General features: G+C 36.0%; 1 protein-coding gene across 4 annotated transcripts in view; it reads right to left on the bottom strand.

The window, feature by feature from the left end:
- Positions 1-20,787, bottom strand: part of LOC148952567 (protein arginine N-methyltransferase 9-like) — a 50,190-nt gene that overhangs the window by 13,000 nt on the left and 16,403 nt on the right. For 3 of the 4 annotated variants that reach the window (XM_089089017.1, XM_089089016.1, XM_089089019.1), the window contains exons 4-5: positions 13,047-13,283; positions 5,520-5,687 (exon numbers count right to left, since the gene is read on the bottom strand). In XM_089089017.1, the coding sequence (XP_088945143.1) occupies positions 5,520-5,687; positions 13,047-13,283 (405 nt within the window). The remainder of the gene's footprint in view (positions 1-5,519; positions 5,688-13,046; positions 13,284-20,787) is intronic. The other variant, XM_089089018.1, reaches the window with a different exon arrangement.

Raw genomic sequence — 20,787 nt, forward strand, 5'->3', positions numbered from 1 at the left:
CAAAACAACGTAAACTAAATTCTTTCAAAACGTTTCAAAAACAATTTTCAGCCAAGACCTAATTTGTTTTCCCTGCATTTTCAAGATATTGTTAAAAAGCGTTGTCAAATTTAACTAATTAGTTTTGCTTATTTATTTTTCCGGATCAACGCGGAAACACGTGCGAAAATGTGTTACTGCCCTAAAAACTTTGTAATTTCAAAAACAACAAAAAGAAAAATCCTAAAAAATCACGTTTTTAAATATGAATAGACCTAAAATGGGTCCAGGGAGGCAAAAATACTTTTCCCAGGGATGTCCTTGGTCCTTTAAATGCTGAACAAGCTTTTTCCGTGATAAGGCGGAACGAAGGTCGTGATGCTAAAATTACTGTTCAACTCAAAGCATCAAGGACATCAACTTAAAAAAGTCCTGTTAAATACGTTAACAACATCCCAAAACAAAGTTAACTAAATTATTTCAAAACGTTTCAAAAATAATTTTCAGCCGAGACCTGACTTGTTTTCCCTGCACTTTCAAGATATTGCTAATGTTTGAATTTTTACGGACGGAAAAGTGTTGTCAAATTTAACTAATTAGTTTTGCTTATTTATTTTTCCGGGTCAATGCGGAAACACTGACGAAAATGTGTTACTGTCCTTAAAACTTTGTAATTTCAAAAACAACCAAAGGGAAAAATCCTACAAAAACACGTTTTTAAATACGAATAGACTTAAAATGGGTCCAGGGAATAGACCTCGAAGCCGCAACGAAAAGTCGGCAGCACGCCGCCAAAAAAACGGTGGCGCGCCGCCGAGCTTGCATCAGCGCGCTGACGCCGCCGCTGATTCTATTGGCGGCGGCGTCACTAATACGCCACCATTTTTTTTTTTTTTTTCTCTTTTTTTCTTATCGATATCGACCTCCGGGCTTCAACCGTCATCCCAGCTAATCTGTTTCTTAAAGATTAATACATTCATCTTGGGCTCGCCATGTATATCGGTTCGTAGGAAGAAGAAAAAGAATTTTTTCTTGAAACAAAGATTCTACCTTCCACTTTGAAATTCGGTTCATTTTTCTTTCTGACTTTTCGGATGAAAAGAGGTAGGTAAAAGAGTATTAGGCAATTCAGGATATTATCATATGCAACGCAATCGCGCTGCCTAAGTAAAGAACGATGTTAGCACAATGTATTATTTATTTATTTTCCATAGCAGGGCACTTCGTATCGAAGAAGTTATCGTAGAAACTTCAAAAAAGGCTCATTCGATTAAGAAATGAAACGGCTAATGCTTTTTTTAATAGTCGAAAGTGATCGGATGGCAGCTAACACCCCTTCCACGTCCACCATTTCCCCAAACACATCCAATCAAAATTTTTAGATAGCCATTTTGTTCAGCGTAATTGATTTCCAGATAGAAAATATGTTTTTAAGGAGGTTTCTCTCCCACAACCCTCAGGGCAAGGGTTTTAAGTTATGCCCTCTGGGCATATAAGAACGAGGTTGGCGCAATGTATTATTTATTATTTTTTTCCTTTATACCAGGGCACTTCGTATCGAAGAAGTTGTCGTAGAAACTTCGAAAAGGGCTCATTCAATTGGAAATTGGAGTGGCTTGTGCCCTTTTTAATAGTCGAAAGTGATTGGAAGGCAACGAACACCCCTTTCACGCCCACCATTTCCCGAAACACATCCAATCAAAATTTTGATATAGCTATTTTGTTCAGTGTAGTTGATTTCAAGATAGAAAATATGTTTTTGAGGAGGTCACTCCCCACAACCCACAGGGCAAGGGTTGTAAGTTGTGCCCTAGGGGCATATAAAAACGATGTTGGCACAATGTATTATTTTTTTTTCCTTTAGACCAGAGCACTTCGTATCGAAGACGTTGTCGTAGAAACTTCGAAAAGGGCTCATTTAATTGGAAATCAGAGTGGCATGTGCCCTTTTTAATAGTCAAAAGTGATTGGAAGGCAACTAACACCCCTTCCACCCCCACCATTTCTCAAAACATCCAATAAAAATTTTGAGATAGCCATTTTGTTCAGCGTAGTAGATTTCCAGATAGAAATTATGTTTTTGAGGAGGACGATCCCCCATAGCCTTTAGGGCAAGGGTTGTAAGTTATTCCCTGGGGGCATATAAGGTTTTTATAGAACGCGTTGTCGTAGAAAATTCAAAAGGGGCTCATTCAATTGGAAATCGAAATGGCAAGTGCCCTTTTTAATAGTCGAAAGTGATTGGAAGGCAACAAAATCAAAATTTTGAGATAGTCATTTTGTTCCACGCAAGTTCAAGAAATTATAGCTTTGAGCAGGACACTCCCTCTACAGTCTTCAGGGCAAGGCTGATAAGTTATGCCTTGGGTGCATATAAGTTTTTGTTGAAATCTTTGTCGTAGAAAATTGAAAAAGGGCTCATTTGATTGGGAATTCAAAGGGCTAGTGCCCTTTTTAATAGTCTCGAAAGTGATTTGAGGGCAACTAACCCCCCTCTCACACCAACGTTTTCACCCAACACATCCAAGCAAATTTTTTTTTTATAGCCATTTTATTCAAAGTAGTTGAAAGTTTTCGAAATAAGGTCTTTACGGATGACAACCCCTCCCCCCCCAAAGCTCTCAGGGCAAGGGTCGTAAGTTATGCCCTGGGGGCATATAAGGTTTTTTATAGAAAGTGATGTTGTAGAAACTTTAAAAAGGGCTCATTCGATTGGAAGTGGAAATGGCTAGTGCCCTTTTTATTAGTCGAAAGTGATTGGAGGGCAATTAATCCCACTCCCACGCCCACCCTCCCATTTGCCTTTATGTTTAAAAACTAAATGTTGCCATAAGATTAAATCAAAATACACTGTATTATTGCTAATCTCAGTAGTATCCCAAGAACGACTGAGGGTATTATGTTAAAACTTTCGGGGCTACTTCTGCTCTTAAAATTTAACCAAATCAAAATAGCGTAAGTGTATCCAAGCTATCAAAGAAAGTAAACAGGTATTTTTGCGAATGGTATCAAGTTTGCCATTTCAGGTCAACAAGAGGGGGTATGAAACTAAATTAAACACTACTATTTGTGTCCAAAAAAGGGCCTATGTTGTTAAAAATTGCAGAATTTTTTTTCCAGCATACAAATAGCTGGCCAAACTAAAAATTCTTAAAAAGACGAAAAAATTCAAAGTATTATTTTCTTTTTCCCTGAAAAGACTATGTCAATATAAAACGAACAGAAATTAATTAAAAAAACAGTTTCCACAAAATAAATTTTTCAAAGAAAAGTAAAGAACTCCATTAAACAAAAAATTAGCAAAATTAAAATCAAATAATCTACCAAACGTGAAACTACCGCAAATCAGCATCGATTAATAAATGAAACCCAAAACGAACAGAAATTACAATAAATAACCGAGTCAAACTCAAAACGAGCAGAAATTAACATAAGTTGGGCTCAAACCCCCTATACCTTCCCAAGGCCAGAACATAATTTGCACTTTACTGAAAAAATACAAATGAATGTGCATTATGAATGTTTAATATACATATACTGATATTTAGTAATCAAAATGTTAATATTATTTGATTTATTAAAGTTATAAAAGTAAAAACTTTTATATTTTTTTCAGTTATAGGACTTATAGGACTGATAGTGACTGCAAAAAGATCAATGGCTCCAAGCAGAGTGAACAAACTCACTTTTGTTACCTCAATTGTGACTGAAGTGATGTAACCACTGATTTAAAATTTTTGATGTTGTTAAGCAATGGTATCTGACTTGTATACAGTGTTTTTTTATGTTGTTACTTGTTGTTGTTTTTTCACTTCCTTTTCGTACGTATTTGATGAACAAGAGATGTTTGAACTTCAAACTTTGAAAGTTATACACACATTAGCCGAAATCATTAACAAGAAGAAAATGACTATACACGGGATTTTATAGTAATCAATCGATGTTAAACATTAGCACAACATAGGCTTCCCTGGGTCTAGTGGCTAAAAATGAGAATTCTACCTGGTCTGATCAACGGTGAACATAAACACTTTCAGCACGGCCCAACACATTCCCGTTTTGTCATATTGTTCTTGTATGTTTTTAGCCAACCATTTAAAAATCCTTACTAAAATCAAGTTGAGGTTGAACGTGCTTGGTGAAGTGGAATTTTTATTATTATTTGTAATCAGAAAAATTGGCACGTCGTGGCGCGCCGCCGGTCAGAAATCGGCAGTGCGCCGCCAAACAAAATTCGGCGCGCCGCCGGCGATACTAAATCACACATTCGCCGCCATCATATCGGCGTGGCGCGGCTTCGGGGACTACCAGGGAAGCGAAAATATTTTTCCCCGGGTTGTCCTTGATCCTTTAAATCCCGAACAAGCTTTTTCCCGTGATAAAGCGGAACGAAGGTCGTGATACTAAAATTACTGTGCAACTTGAAGCATCAAGGACATCAACTTAAAAAAGTCCTGTTAAATACGTTAACAACGTCCGAAACCAGCATTAACTAAATTCTTTCAAAACGTTCAAAAATAATTTTCAGCTAAGACCTAATTTGTTTTTCCTGAATTTTAAGATAATCAACACCTCATGAAGGCTGTCATTTGAAGTTTTAAAGCTGCTGAAACTTTAGAACTCTATTTAATGGAGGCATTACCTCGAATAAGTTAGAAGAATTTAAAAGCGCAATTGACCTGAGCTTTAATCCTCAAACTTGGGTCTGGAGTATCTTTTCTTATTTATTTATTACCACAAGTATAATTTTCAACAACTTTGATTAATTTTATAATAGTTTTAGGATTTCACTCTTATTTATCCAACCTATAGCCAGTTTTCAAAAAATTTACTGTCGAACACACTAGCAAACTGGCCATATACTTTAACGCTGGAATGCTTAAATTTTTGGCAGTATTCTAAAAAAAAAAAGCCAGCTTCGTTTTTCTTATAGATTCTAAATAGGGTATGTGCTCCTTGACAGTGATGTTCGCGTCCTTCCAATTATTATCTTAATTAAGATAATTTTAAGTTAGCATTCTCCTATGACAAACAACGTTGAAAAAGATAAATTTTGTTCCAACGCTTAATAGTTTAGATATAGACTTATCAACTTCACAGCGGACAGCCTGTATTTAAAGCTAAAAATCAAGATTGTGGCTAAAGTCCGAAAACCAACTCACCAAGTAAAATTTTGGTCCAAGATATGCTTTTCTTGTGTTTTAAAACCCAAACCCCTAGATAAACTGTGATACACCCTAACCCTTAAGAACCTACGTGCACCTACAGCCTTGTGAGTATTCAAAATATTTTGATCAACTTGTTACCATGGAAATAAGTAAGAACGAGTTCTAAGGCTCTAACAGTAGAGATATAGAAAAAAATAGAGGTCAGATTCTGCAAAATTTCCCGGTCAGATTTCGCCGTTAACTCGGAGTCGCACTATACATTTAGAATATCATTTTTTTATGGAAGAATAGAATATATAACACCAACTAGCGGGAATCTGGCCCCTATTCAAGTCTACGGTCGAAACCCGTATTTCCACATTGCTTTCCTACCTTTCTGGAATAGTATCTGGAATCTTCAGTTTAAAAGATTCACCACAAAATAACCGGATACTTGAATTGCATTTATTCCAGCAGATGGTATCTTTAGCCACGGAGCATAAAATCTGCGAACTTTCACATGCATAAACTAACTTGGCTCCAAGTGCTGTCGCAAAAATGCTAAAATAATTTAGTCAACATATTAGTCAAATTTACAAATGTAGCTTATTCACTAACGGCAATATATAAAAATCCAATCAAGGATAAGAAACGGCGCTCAAGTTCTTCAAGCAAAGTGAATTCCTTCATAGAATAGGATTAATGACGTAATATTTTTTTCTTTTTAAATTACATTAGCCTATATATAAATTACAAAATTCGTAACAACATTACTTGAAAGTACCACACCGAGTTATCTTGTATAATAACCATTTGTATGTGCATAGTTTTTAATTTGACTGAAAATATATTTAATCCCTATTGGAAAATAGTGTAGAACTGAAAACCAACCATTTCAAAAGTATATTATATATGGCAACGCTTGTCACCTTTCAATTCCTTAAAACTATTAAGATTGTTATAAAGCAATCATTCAAAAAATAAATGACAAAATGACAACAAACATTGCATTTTTCAAAGTCATACACGTCGTTAAATCGTCTCACTAAAGTTACTCGGAACGGTTAAATCGAAATTTGGATGAGTACTGTGCATATACTATATGAGAAAGCTAGAGTTAGAAGGTGAGTTAATCTATTTTAGTCAAAATTGCAAGCAAAAGATGAGTACACTTTCTAGTTGTAAATTCGAGCAAACGGTATTAAAATGATCTCCTCAGAAAGCTTGAACGATCAATTTTGTCCAATTGTTTTAAATTCCAGATTTAAATAAGCAACCGTTTTACTTAATAGTGAATTATTCAGTTAGGGGATGCATCATTCATCCCCTAACTGGGCTAATCCCCAGCCCGGGTGCGAGAAGACTATTACATGAGATTTTACTAATACAACCAATAAGAAAATGTTATGAAAAATCAAATAGGCTCAAATTAGCACTAACTAAATATCGGGATTAGTAAAATTTTACTACGATTGGGCCTTTAAGCACCTGATTCGTTATATGCAATTCTGAATTCTTGATCCCCCTCCTCTATGATGGCAAAATGATTTTCAAATTATCGACTGAGATAATAAAAAATACTAATTTAATAGTTTTGCCCATGTTGCTTTAATTATGTGGTATCAGAATCACCTATTGCCTTAAGTCACAAACCGAGTTAGAACCCACTGCTGTAGCCAAATTAATAAAGAGGTGAAGTTCTTGGCGTTTATGGACATCTTACCTCATGAAGAATGTGAAGCAAAAACAAACAGATTTTGTTATATGAATTCCAGTTTATATATCTGATTGAAAGCAAAACTATCTCATGTCTTCCAAGAAATTTTCTCGAAAGAATGAAGACCTGTCTACAAAAGTATATCAATCGTAAATTTCGTAATTTTCAATTGTAAATTTTCAATCGTAATAATTCACAGAACCTCACTTAAGATACTGAAGAAGTGAATTCAAAATTAACGACGCAGACCGGATAACCAAATTTAGCCGGCCGGAAATACGAATTTTTTCACTCTGATCTAAAACAGGAACAAACTGAATGTCCACTTATATCATAGGCAGTGCGCTAGCGCTGCCTAAGTAAAGAACGATGTGGGCACAATGTGTTGTTTTTTTGTGTTTTTTTTTCTCCATACCCGGGCCCTTCGTATCGAAGAACTCGTCGTAGAAAGTTAGAAAAGAGCTCGTTCAATTGGAAATAGGAGTGGCTTGTGCCCATTTTAACAGTCAAAAGTCATTGGATGGCAACTAGGCCCCCCCCCTCACGCCAATCATTCCCCCAAACACATCCAATCGGAACTTTGAGATAGCCATTTTGTTCAGCGTAGTTGATTTCCAGATAGAAAATGTGTTTTTGAGGAGGACACTCTCCCACAACCGCCAGGGCAAGGATTTTAAGTTATGCCCTGGGGGCATATAAGGTTTTTATAGAAGGTGTTGTCGTAGAAACTTTAAAACAGGCTCATTCGATTGGAAATTCAAAGGGATAGTGCCCTTTTTAATAGTCGAAAATGATTGGAGGGCAAATAGCCCCCCCCACGCCCATCAGTTCCCCAAACACATCCAATCACAGTTGTGAGATAGCCATTTTGTTCAGCGGAGTTGATTTCCAGATCGAAAATATGTTTTTGAGGAGGACACCCCCACAACCCTCAGGGCATGGGTTTTTAATTATGCCCTGGGGGTATATAAGGTTTTTATAGAAGGTGTTGTTGCGAAAACTTAATAACAGGCTGTATCACTAGGAAGTTAATTGGGCTGCGACAATTCTTAATAGTCAATATGGTATTTTTGGCACATAGCCCCCCCCCCACGCCCAGCAGGCCCCCCAACACATTACCAACACATTTTGAGAGGGCCCTGTTGTTCAGCGTAGTTGATTTCAGAATAGAAAATGTGTTTTTGAGGAGGACACTCCCCCACAACCCTCAGGGCAAGGGTTTTAAGTTATGCCCTGGGGGCATATAAGGCTTTTATAGAAGGCATTGTCGTAGAAACTTCAAAAAAGGCTTATTCGATTGGAAATTCAAAGGGCTAGTGCCCTTTTTAATAGTCGAAAGTGATTGGAGGGCAACTAGCTCCCCCCCCCACGCCCATCATTCCCCCAAACACATCCAATCAAAATTTTTGAGATAGACATTTTGTCAGCGTAGCTGATTTCCAGATAGAAAATATCTTTCTGAGGAGGACACTCCCCCACAACCCTCGGGGTAAGGGTTTTAAGTTATGCCCTGGGGGCATTTAAGGTTTTTACAGAAGGCGTTGTCGTAGAAACTTCAAAACCGGCCCATTCGATTGGAAATTCCAAGGGCATTTGCCCTTTTTAATAGTCGAAAGTGATTGGAGGGCAACTACCCCCCCCCCCACGCCCATCATTCCCCCAAATACATTCAATCAAAATTGTGAGATAGCCATTTTGTTTAGCGTGGTTGATTTCCAGATAGAAAATATGTTTTTGAGGAGGACACTCCCCCGCAACCCTTAGGGCATGGTTTTAAGTTACGCCCTGGGGGCATATAAGTTTTTTATAGAAGGCGTTGTCGTAGAAACTTCAAAACAGGTTCATTCGATTGGAAATTCAAAGGGCTAGTGCCCTTTTTAAAAGTCGAAAGGGATTGGAGGGCACCTAGCCCCCCCCCCACGCCCATCATTCCCCCAAACAGATCCAATCAAAATTTTGAGATAGCCATTTTGTTCAGTGTAGTTGATTTCCAGATAGAAAAAATGTTTTTGAGGAGGACACTCCCCCACAACCCTCAGGACAAAGGTTTCAAGTTATGCCCTAGGGGCATATAGGGTTTTTATAGAAGACGTTGTCGTAGAAACTTCAAAACAGGCTCATTCGATTGGGAATTCAAAGGGATAGTGCCCTTTTTAATAGTTGAAAGTGATTGGAGGGCAACTATCCCCCCACGCCCATCATTCACCCAAACACATCCAATCAGAATTTTGAGATATCCATTTTCTTCAGCGTAGGCTAGTTGATTTCCGGATAGAAAATATTTTTTTTAAGAGAACACTCCCCCACAACCCTCAGGGCAAGGGTTTTAAGTTATGCCCTGGGGGCATATAATGATTTATAAGAAGGCGTTGTCGATCAAAATTTTTATATAGCCATTTTGTTCAGCGTAGTTGATCTCCAGATAGAAAATATATTTTTGAGGAAGACACTCCCCAACAACCCTCAGGGCAAGGGTTTTAAGTTATGGCCTGGGGTATATAAGGTTTTATAGAAGGCGTTGTCATAAAAACTTCAAAAGGGGCTCATTTGATTGGAAATTCAAAGGGCTAGTACCCTTTTTGATAGTCGAAACTGATTGGAGGGCAACTATCCCACCCCCACGTCCATCATTCACCCAAACACATCCAATCAAAATTTTTAGATAGCCATTTTTTTTAGCGTAGGCTAGTTGATTTCCAGATAGAAAATATGTTTTTGAGAAGCACACTCCCCCATAACCCTCAGGGCAAGGGTTTTAAGTTATTCCCTCGGCGCATATAAGGTTTTGATAGAAGGCGTTGTCGTAGAAACTTCAAAAAAGGCTAATTCGATTGGAAATTCAAAGGCTAGTGCCCTTTTTAATAGTCGAAAGTGATTAGTAATATTTGTTGTTGTTGTTGTTGTTTAGACCAGGGCACTTCGTATCGAAGGAGTTGTCGTGGGAACTTCGAAAGGGGCTCATTCCAATGAAAATAGAAAGGGCTGATGCCCTTTTAATACTCAAAAGTGATTGGGGGGCAACTAATCCCCCTTCCACTCCTACCATCCCATTGGCCCATTATGTTTAAAATCTAAATGTTGCTTTAAGATTAAATAAAAATGCGCTGTGATAATGCTAATCCCCTAATAAGGCATCTCAGCAGTATCCCAAGAACGACTGAGGGAATCATGTTCAAACTTTCGAGGTTACTTCTGCTCTTAAAATTTAACCAAATCAAAATAGTGTAAATGTATCAAAGCTATCAAAGAAAGTAAACAGATTTTTCTGCGAATGGAATCAAGTTTTCCATTTCAGGTCAACTAGAGGAGGTATGACACTAAGTCCAGATTTTTAAAGTGGCGTATATTGTTAAAAATTGCTGAAATTTTCTCTCAAGCATAAACATAGCAGGCAAAACTACAAAGTCTTTAAAAACGAAAAGATTTAAAGTATTATTTTCTTTTTTCCTGAAAAAACTGTGTCAATATAAAACGAACAAAAATTAAGTTAAAAAAATTTCCATAAAAAAAGTTTTTCAAAGAAAAGTAAAGAACTCCATTAAACAAAAAATGAGCAAAAATAAAATCAAATAATCTACCAAGCTCGAAACTACCACAAATCAGCATCGATAAATAAATGAAACCCAAAACGAACAGAAATTATGATAAATAACCAAGTGAAACTCAAAACGAGCAGAAATTAACATAAGTTGGGCGCAAAACCCCTATGCCTTCCCAAGGCCAGAACAAAATTTGCACTTTACTGAAAAAATACAAATGAATGTGTATTGTCAGTTTAATATACATAGACTGATATTTAGTAATCAAAATGTTCAAATTATTTGATTTATTAAAGTTATAAAAGTAAAAACATTTATATTTTTTAAACTTATTTTGTGGAAAAAGTTTTTTTAATTAATAAGGAAAAAAACAGTTTTTCATCTACTCACCGCAGCATTAAGGCACCAGAGACTAACATAGACAGTCTTAGCCCTGGTCAAAATCAAACCCAAAACATGATTTAAATAAATTAGCTTTTCTTTTGTTACAGACCTAAACAGCGGGATCGAACTACACCTTTGTAGCCTACATTTAATTGATTGATATACAGTTGGTCAATTGAAACAAAAAATTTGCACTGAATTTCTTTTTATTGGGCGACAGGAAATCTGGTTCTCGAAGAGAAATTCAATCCCTATAAGGATTCACACTAAATTCCAGCTCCTAAAAGTTTTCTCAAGTGCAGCTTTTTATTATATTAAATGAATTTGCAACAATTAACGATCGTTTCAACTGTCCTTTTTTATAACAATGGTTGAAAAACATACTAAATTTTCGATCCAACAAAGAGGAACAATGTTACCTATCTGCTAAAACATTGGAGGTGGGAGGGCCGACAGTTTGGAGTCCTTGGGCCTGCTTTGGTTCTCCAACCGTGGAGATTAAAAGTCCCTGCCTAACTCTCTTCAAGAAGATGATGGAGGGGGCGAGCGGATGTTTTTCGAGAGTAATGTACACAATTTGGTTCAAACAAAAAATACGGTGCCAACCTTTCTGTCTAGAATTTGGCTGTGGGTGGAGCAGATGAAGGTTAGAGGAGTCATATCCCGTTTTATCCTTCCAGTATCTCAGATTGAAGATCTTCCCATGACTTCACTTCAAAGGTGCAACTTGCCTGTCTAACTGCAAACAAAATGACTGGGAGAGAATGGGGGTCGGGGTATTGGAGGAAAATGGGCCCAATTGTAGCCTTCAATAATAATTAATGAAAATTCTTGTATGATTTGGTTTAAACAAGGTGTCACATACCCACCTTTTAACTTAAAAATTTTTTGGTGAGGCGGGGGAGGGATCATTGGAGAAGTATTGGACCTCCTTCGGTGCTATAATTGTTGAGATCGAAAATTCTTGGATGATTCAAGTTCAAAGAAAGTCCGACATGCTTGCCTCCGGTTTGTTTTCACACAGAATACAAACTTCACTCACTTTTGCACCGATATGGGATTTAGCTTTTTTGTGTAGTATTATCATCCGAATTTTAGTCCCCAATATGTACCATAACAACGAAATTTCCATCTCCTTAAAATTTTCAAAATGGTGCGTCTCATGAACGAATTTTTGCAAACACAAGAAAAATGATGTAATAATTTTTCTTTACAATTATTTTCATCATTGAAAATAATTCAATGAAAATAATTCATCATTGAAAATGATGAATTACTTTCATCAACTCTCCAAGCATTATTTATCAGCTTTAAAAAGCATCTCTCTTAGTCCAGAACCTGATTTCCTTGCGAAGGGCCGCAGCCTGATATCACTACAAATCACTATCAAAGGATTTATGCCTCAGTCCCAAACGCAGAAAATTAAATAGCAAACTCAACCAAAATCACTACAAGAAAAGACTTGTAACAAATTTTTATATTTATTACTCCTAGAGTATATCTTTGCAGACAGGCCAAACTAACACAAAAGACATATAACAGTAGATACCCGCAATTTTGGACCACATAAAATACTCTTTGAACCTCTACATTTTTCTATCTATTATTCCAAGAACATATTTTGGTTGTGGGACAAAATTCAAAGAAAAGGCTTGTAACAGCAGATACCAGCACTTTCAGACCAAAATAACCTTTTTGCGCCTCCAAATTTTTCTATTTACAATTCCAAGAAAATATTTTGTGGATAAGGTGAAGGGCTTCACTCATTTCAGCAGATTCAAGATTTCATCCGCTTTCGCGCAATTATTATTCGACTTTTCCCCATATTATTAAAAAATTATTTTTGGTGAAGGAAGGTATTTTGCAATTATTACTTTTATTACTTTGTTATTGATAGGTTAAGATCTTTCTGCACTCCCTGCCCACTGTTGCCTGATAATTGATATTGTTATTTTAATGTTATCTCGAATGGACGTGTGTTGGCGGTAGGTCAGAGTGGCATATCAATTGTATATGTTTTCAAAATGTTTTAGGCGAAGATTATTGGTTTTTTTTAATGATAGGGTGTATTGTTTTTTGTTTGTTTTTTCTCGTTAGTATACGAGCTCTGCTCCCCGCCAACAAAAAAATGTAAAACTATGTAATTTATTGGTATTTTCAATAAAGAACCATGAACCTTCAAACAACCAATTAATCAGTGAATACAATGAATTCAAGCAGCCTTTTTAAGACAAAAATAACGATACTGACTTAACATAGCATTAAATGATTTCAACCTACCTTAAGACGCCTGTTCCGCATCCAATATCAAGCACTGTTTTACATCCAGCAGACATTTTCCGTGATATAGCATTATAATAGCACTGGTTCCTGACTTTATCGTTTAGCATTCGAAAGTGCCACCTGTCAACGCTTTTGAAAAGAATCCTCTCCTGAAGGTCGAGAAGGCGAAGATCCGTTGGATAAACAGATAGGCTTTTTTCAGTGACACGACGTGCAAAAGGAAGTTTTCCAACTCTAGAAGTCACAAGAATAAGTGTAAGCAAACACGATCAAAACTAAACAACGCAGGCTAGTAGGCAAGGCTGTATCCATGATTTTCTTTTAGGGTTGAGGTCATTTTTTCGGGCGGGGGGGGGGGGTAGAAAACTATTAAAAGCGCATAAAAATGTCAAAAAACGCAGTTTTGTTACTTTTTTACGAGTCGGACAAATATTGGAGGGGGGGGGGGTCAAACCCAGTATTTCCCCCATGAATACAGCCTTGCTTGAAAGTCTATATCATAAAAACATTAAGATAAAATTATTTAGTTACATTCAATTTTATAATTATAAGTACTTAAGGTCATCCATAATCGGATATTCAGCTTATCAAATAGGAGTGCTTTTTTGAGTGTTGAGTGTTTGAGTGTTAGGATAAAATTCTATGGTTACATTCAATTTTATAATTATAAGTACTTAAGGTCATCCATAATCGGATATTCAGCTTATCAAATAGGAGTGCTTGTTTTTGAGTGTTGATTGTTTGAGTGTTAAGATAAAATTCTATAGTTACATTCAATTTTATTATTAAAATTAAAAAAAAACAAGTTTTTTTAACTGAAAGTATGGAGCGACATTAAAACTTAAAACGAACAGAAATTATTCCGTATATTAAAGGGGCTGTCCCCTCCTTACCGCCTTGCTTCTTACGCTGAAGTTTTTTATTTTTTAAAAGAAATAGAGTTGTGAGAAAGAGTCAAGGTTATGCGTGAATAGCAAGGCGTTGAGGAGAGGACAGCCCCATTAATATAAGGAATCATTTCTGTTCGTTTTAAGTTTTAATGTCGCTCCTTACTTTCAGTTAAAAAAACTTTTTTTTTTATTTAATTTTTGAACGTTTTTAAATAAATACCGGTTTTGATCTTGGCTCACAGTACATGAATAATTAAAACAAAATTTCCATATTAATTTACTTTTATTTGGTTAAATGGCTTTCTCGAAACTTGTTTCATTTTATTTACGAACGTTTTTATTAGTAATAAATATACGTAACTTACGAATTAATTTACGTAACGAGCTTCTATATTCATATATTTTTAATACGTATACTAGGGGGTTTGCCCCCTAGTCAATACCTTGCTCTTTAAGAAAAAGTTCGAATTTTGTTCCAATTCTTTAAAACTGACCGCTTAATCACAAAGGCCGTTAATTAGAATAAATAGCTCTTATGAAAGTACTAAAAAATCTCTGGCTTAAAGAGAGATGAATTGACTAGGGGGTGAACTAAATCATATATGTTATATTTTCTGTTCGTTTAAAGTTTTGATTTTGCTGCTGTTGCAGTTGAAAAACTTTTTTTTTTATATTTAATTTCTGATCTTTTTTTTAAATAATGCTGGGAAGTCCGGCGTCCCCTTCATAGCAATGTCCCTTCCCCCATGAAAACTTCCTTCATTGAAAGATCCTCCCACATACCCCCCGACCCCCCCCCCCCACTACCAGGGAAAATCTCCCCTGAAAACGTCTGTACTGTATGCTTCCCAATAACCAATACTATATGTTAACATTGGGTAAAACTTCATAACTTTCAGCCCTCCTCCCGGGAACTTTGGGGGATTAAGTCATCCTAGAAGACATACTTATAATATTTTCGAACATGCTGAACAAAATGGCTATCTCAAAGTTTTGATCTGGTGACTTTGGGGAAAAAATGACCGTGGGAGGGGGCCTAGTTGCCCTCCATTTTTTTTGTCACTTAAAAAGGGCACTAGAACTTTTAATTTCCATTCCAATGAGCCCTCCCACGATATTCTAGGACCACTGGGTCGATACGATAACCCCTGGGAAAAAAAAAATAAAAAAATAAACACGCAACCGTGATCTTTCTTCTGGCAAAAAATGCAAAATTCCACATTTTTGTAGATAGGAGCTTGAAACCTCTACAGTAGGTTTCTCTGATAAGCGGAATATGATGGTGTCATTTTCATTAAGGTTCTATAACTTTTAGGGGGTCTTTCCCCCTTTTTTCGAAAATCAGAAATTTCCCCCTTTTTTTCTAAAGTTTCGGTTACCATTGAGCCGGCTCCCAATAACCAATACTATATGTTAGCATTGGGTAAAGTTCATAACTTTCAGCCCTCCCTCTGGGGGCTTCGAGGGATTAAGTCATCCTAAAAGACATAGTTATAATATTTTCGACCATGTTAAGCAAAATGGCTATCTCAAAATTTTGATCGGGTGACTTTGGGGAAAAAATGAGCGTGGGAGGGGGCCTAGTTGCTCTCCATTTTTTTGTCACTTAAAAATAGCACTAGAACTTTTAATTTCCGTTCCAATGAGCCCTCCCACGATATTCTAGGACCACTGGGTCATTACGATCACCCCTGGAGAAAAAAAAAAAAAAAAAAAAACACGCATCCGTGATCTTTCTTCTGGCAAAAAATGGAAAATTCCACATTTTTGTAGATAGGAGCTTACAACCTCTACAGTAGGGTTCTCTGATACGCTGAATATGATGGTGTGATTTTCATTAAGGTTCTATAGCTTTTAGGGGGTCTTTCCCCCTTTTTTCGAAAATCAGCCAAATTTTCTCAGGCGCGTAACTTTTGATAGGTAAGACTAAACTTGATCAAACTTATATATTTGAGATCAGCATTAAAATTTGATTCTTTTGATTTATCTATTGGTATCAAAATTCCGTTTTTTAGAGTTTCGGTTACCATTGAGCCGGGTCGCTCCTTACTTACAGTTCGTTACCACGAACTGTTTGATAAGTACTTAAGGTCATCCATAATCGGATATTCAGCTTATCAAATAGGAGTGCTTGTTTTTTAATTTTGAGTGTTAAGATAAAATTCTATAGTTACATTCAATTTTATAATTATAAGTACTTAAGTTCATCCATAATCGAATATTCAGCTTATCAAATAGGAGTGCTTGCTTTTGAGTGTTGAGTGTTTGAGTGTTAAGATAAAATTCTATAGTTACATTCAATTTTATAATTATAAGTACTTAAGGTCATCCATAATCGGATATTCAGCTTATAATAATAATAATAATTTATTTTTGACCCACTAACATTATAAAAAAGTGGAGTAACAAAAGAAAATAAAAGGTAAAGACATACAAAAAAAAACACATGCAAAACAATATCAATATAAAAAACTACAAATGCAAATCAAAACAATCGCACAAGAGGATGAAAAGGACCCAACCACTTGCAGGCCTCATCTTTTAACTTGGAGTCCAACTTGTTATATGACGTCAATATATCAGTTGCATTAAACATTCGAACAATCTTACGGTTTCTATACCAACGAGGCAAATACAAAAGATATTTACAATAACGGAAATACAAAACTCTAATATCCTGCATATCGCTATTATTAAAAAAATGGGCACAAACCTGATAGAAAAAGAATGGAATGGTACCAATATGTTGAATAGAGTTTAGCCCAGGCCTTACGAGAATGTCGGCCACGATTTGGGACAATTTTAGCATAACATACTTTAAGCTTATCCTTAATATCTGCAAGTTCACTAGCACGGATAGCTGAAATAGAAGAGCAGATACAAATCCCAAGCCAACGCAACGCAGGAGCCAGCTTAACTGAAAAAGAACTACAGCTCAAATCACTACTTGGGTTGAATGTAACTATTGAATGTAACTATAGAACTATTGAATGTAACTATTGAATGTAACAATTGAATGTAACTATAGAATTTAACCTTAAGTACTTATAATTATAAAATTGAATGTAACTATAGAATTTTATCTTAACACTCCCGCTATCCCCTGTGTGTTATCGTGAATGTGATTATTTCATTGCAATGTCTTGGTAACATAGTTCTTATTAATATATACCTCCTTTGCGACCAAAGATCATTTCCATCTCTAACAAAGTATACTAAAGCATATGCATCGCTAAAGACCCTTCTTATTAGTGTTGAGAGTAACGCACTTGATTGGATCCTTTTAGGCGATATGAACTGTGATATAAACTCTACCTCAACACGAACTGATTTATTTTTGGATTCGCTACCTAATGGCTATCGGGTTTTGGAAAAAGATGCATCCCATTCATACATACATAATAGCGGTTCATTGTTTGATATTGATCACTGTGTTGTTTCTGCTGGTGTTTCTATTAGTGATATTCACATTGATCAGGATGAACGTGATTATGACCATCTGCCCCTTCCAGCCACTGTCACCATCAATACGACTCGGGCTAAACAGAACTTACGTACTAATTACAAAAAGTGGATAACCAAAAGAGACTGGAATAAAGCGGACTGGCCTCTATATCTATCTACCCTTGCTCTTCTTCTGTCTACGATTAAAGTTCCATTTAATTTACTCTGTACCAGTGTTATATCCCCACAAGCTCGAGTTCAGCTGAATATATATTACAGCCAGATTGTTTCCTGTCTGAAAAAAAGCTTAAGAAGTGGCTGTCCCACTTTGTCGTTTTTAGCTTAAGACTAGAGGCTCAATATGGAAATCTGACTCTGATTTAGAAATTGTGAAAAATCGTGCAAAATTGTGACTTAGACTTTGGGTAGCGTGCGGCCGCCCTTTAAGGGTTCACCTTTTTAACATTAAACAGAAAACGAAGTTGGACTTTAAACATTATCTTTATAAAGTAAGGTACAATGGTGTAGAATTTTCCAAGACCCCTAGTCAGTGAGAACAAGTTATTAATTTTGCGAAATTTAATTAGCCTCCTAATGCCGAACAGATCCCTAATGTCTCTCGAATTAATAACTATAAAAAGATGTTTAATATTATGGATAATGTAGTTTACTCTCGGTTTACTAGCCTCTGTTCTAATGCACTACCTGTGAAAATTTATCAAGGATATGTGTCTCCCGTTGCTGTTGACCCTGTCATTCCCTCGGTTAAGAACTTATAATCAAAATCATGTGATATTGATGGTATTAGTATTTTTCACCTTCATATTGATTCGAAAGAATTGATCTATCATTTGCAGTTATTATTTCAGATTTGTCTATTTACGTCTTTGATGCCTGACTCTTTTTGCTGCGGGAACGTCATTACAATTTTTAATCGAGGGAAAGATCCAACTAATTGCGCGTCAAACAGATCTATTACGTTAGCCTGTTCGCTGAGAAAAGTTTTTAAATATGTTTTGCTTACTAAAATTCTTCCGCAAGTTGATTATCTGTCCACTCAATATGTGTGCAAACCAAATATAGGATGCCAACATGCGCATCGAATTCTTACTTCTTTTTTAATTCAAGCACAAAAAGATGGATCTGAAGTTCATTTATGTGTGTTGGATATTTCAAAAGCTTTTGACTCGGTCTGTCACAGCCAACTATGGTATTCACTTACCCAGCTTGGAGTCAATTCATCTGTTATATATGTCCTTCGTTTTTGGTATGCAAATTCATATGTTCGACTTCGGTCAGGAGAGATCTTTTTTGGTAATATTCCAATTCATCCATAATCGGATATTCAGCTTATCAAATAGGAGTGCTTGTTTTTGAGTGTTTGAGTGTTAAGATAAAATTCTATAGTTACATTCAATTTTATAATTATAAGTACTTCAGGTCATCCATAATCGGATATTCAGCTTATCAAATAGGAGTGCTTGTTTTTGAGTGTTGAGTGTTTGAGTGTTAAGATAAAATTCTAGTTACATTCAATTTTATAATTATAAGTACTTAAGGTCATCCATAATCGGATATTCAGCTTATTAAATAGGAGTGCTTGTTTTTGAGTGTTGAGTGTTTGAGTGTTAAGATAAAATTCTATAGTTACATTCAATTTTATAATTATAAGTACTTAAGGTAAAATTCTATAGTTACATTCAATTTTATAATTATAAGTACTTAAGGTAAAATTCTATAGTTACATTCAATTTTATAATTATAATTACTTAAGGTCATCCATAATCGGATATTCAGCTTATCAAATAGGAGTGCTTGTTTTTGAGTGTTGAGTGTTTGAGTGTTAAGATAAAATTCTATAGTTACATTCAATTTTATAATTATAAGTACTTAAAGTAAAAATCTATAGTTACATTCAATTTTATAATTATAAGTACTTAAGGTCATCCATAATCGGATATTCAGCTTATCAAATAGGAGTGCTTGTTTTTGAGTGTTAAGATAAAATTCTATAGTTACATTCAATTTTATAATTATAAGTACTTAAGGTCATCCATAATCGGATATTCAGCTTATCAAACAGGAGTGATCCCGTAGATGGAGGTATCTCGGACGAGTTTTAAGAATGGAAAACCATCGAATCCCGAAGTCTACACTTGAGGGGGGGGGGGGCAGGGGGCGCCCCCCTGGCTGAACGATGCTGCCTTATTTTTATATTTTTGTTCTGAGATTTCTATTATATAGTATTAAAAGTGACAATTAGATGAGATTTGCCCCCCCCCCTGGAATCCAGCTTATGGGCGCCCATGTTCACCACCTAAGCCCACTAAGTAAAAGTAAGCAAACCTGTGCAAGAAAGTGGGATAAGTGAGCCCAATATTCATCCCACTAGTGGCTAGGTAAAGCATCAAGCAAAAATAGAGTCCTTTTTGGAAGAATTAGCCTTCAGGGCCAAACATAGTTGTCTTTTTTTATCTTCATTTTTTCCTCTTTTCTTCTCCCTTCATTATTTTTTCATAGAAAAAGGTTTCTATTAAATCAAAAACAAACACGAAATTTTTAAACTTGTATGAGTAAACATAACCCTTTACAAACACTACTTACTCACTCACTGCCAGCCATCCTTTTTCCCCCTCAAAAAAGCACAGTTTCAGGGCCAAACATAGTTGTCTTTTTTATCTTCATTCTTTCCTCTTTTCTTCTCCCTTCATTATTTTTTCATAGAAAAAGGTTTTTATTAAATCAAAAACAAACACGAAATTTATAAACTTGTATGAGTAAACATAACCCTTTACAAACACTACTTACTCACTCACTGCCAGCCATCCTTTTTCCCCCTCAAAAAAGCACAGTTTCAGGGCCAAACATAGTTGTCCTTTTTATCTTCATTCTTTCCTCTTTTCTTCTCCCTTCATTATTTTTTCATAGAAAAATGTTTTTATCAGAGGCAACGCTGTAGCGTTGCCTATAGTAAAGGCCATACGGCTCCAATGTTTTTTGTTTTTTTTTTGTTTTTTTTCCCAGAGGCACTTCATATGGAAGGGGTCGTCGTAGAAGCTTCAAAGGGGGCTCATTCGATTGGAAATCGAAAGTTCTAGTGTCCTTTTTAATGGTCGAAAATGATTGGAGGGCACCTAGCCCCCCCCCCCCGCCCATCAGTCCCTCCCACACATCCCGTCAAAACTTTGAGATAACCATTTTATTCAGTCTAGTTGATTTCCAGATAGTAAATATATTTTTGAGGAGGATACTCTCCCACAACCCTCAGGGCAAGGGTTTTAAGTTATGCCCTGGGGGCATATAAGGTTTTTATAGAAGGGGTTGTCATAGAAACTTCAAAACAGACGCATTCGATTGGAAATTAAAGAGCTAGTGCCCTTTTTAATAGTCGAAAGTGATTGGAG

The sequence above is a fragment of the Artemia sp. Qi Xiang Cuo genome, chromosome 5 (assembly GCF_049724085.1).
Source record: "Artemia sp. Qi Xiang Cuo chromosome 5, ASM4972408v1, whole genome shotgun sequence".
Taxonomy (NCBI): Eukaryota; Metazoa; Arthropoda; class Branchiopoda; order Anostraca; family Artemiidae; genus Artemia; species Artemia sp. Qi Xiang Cuo.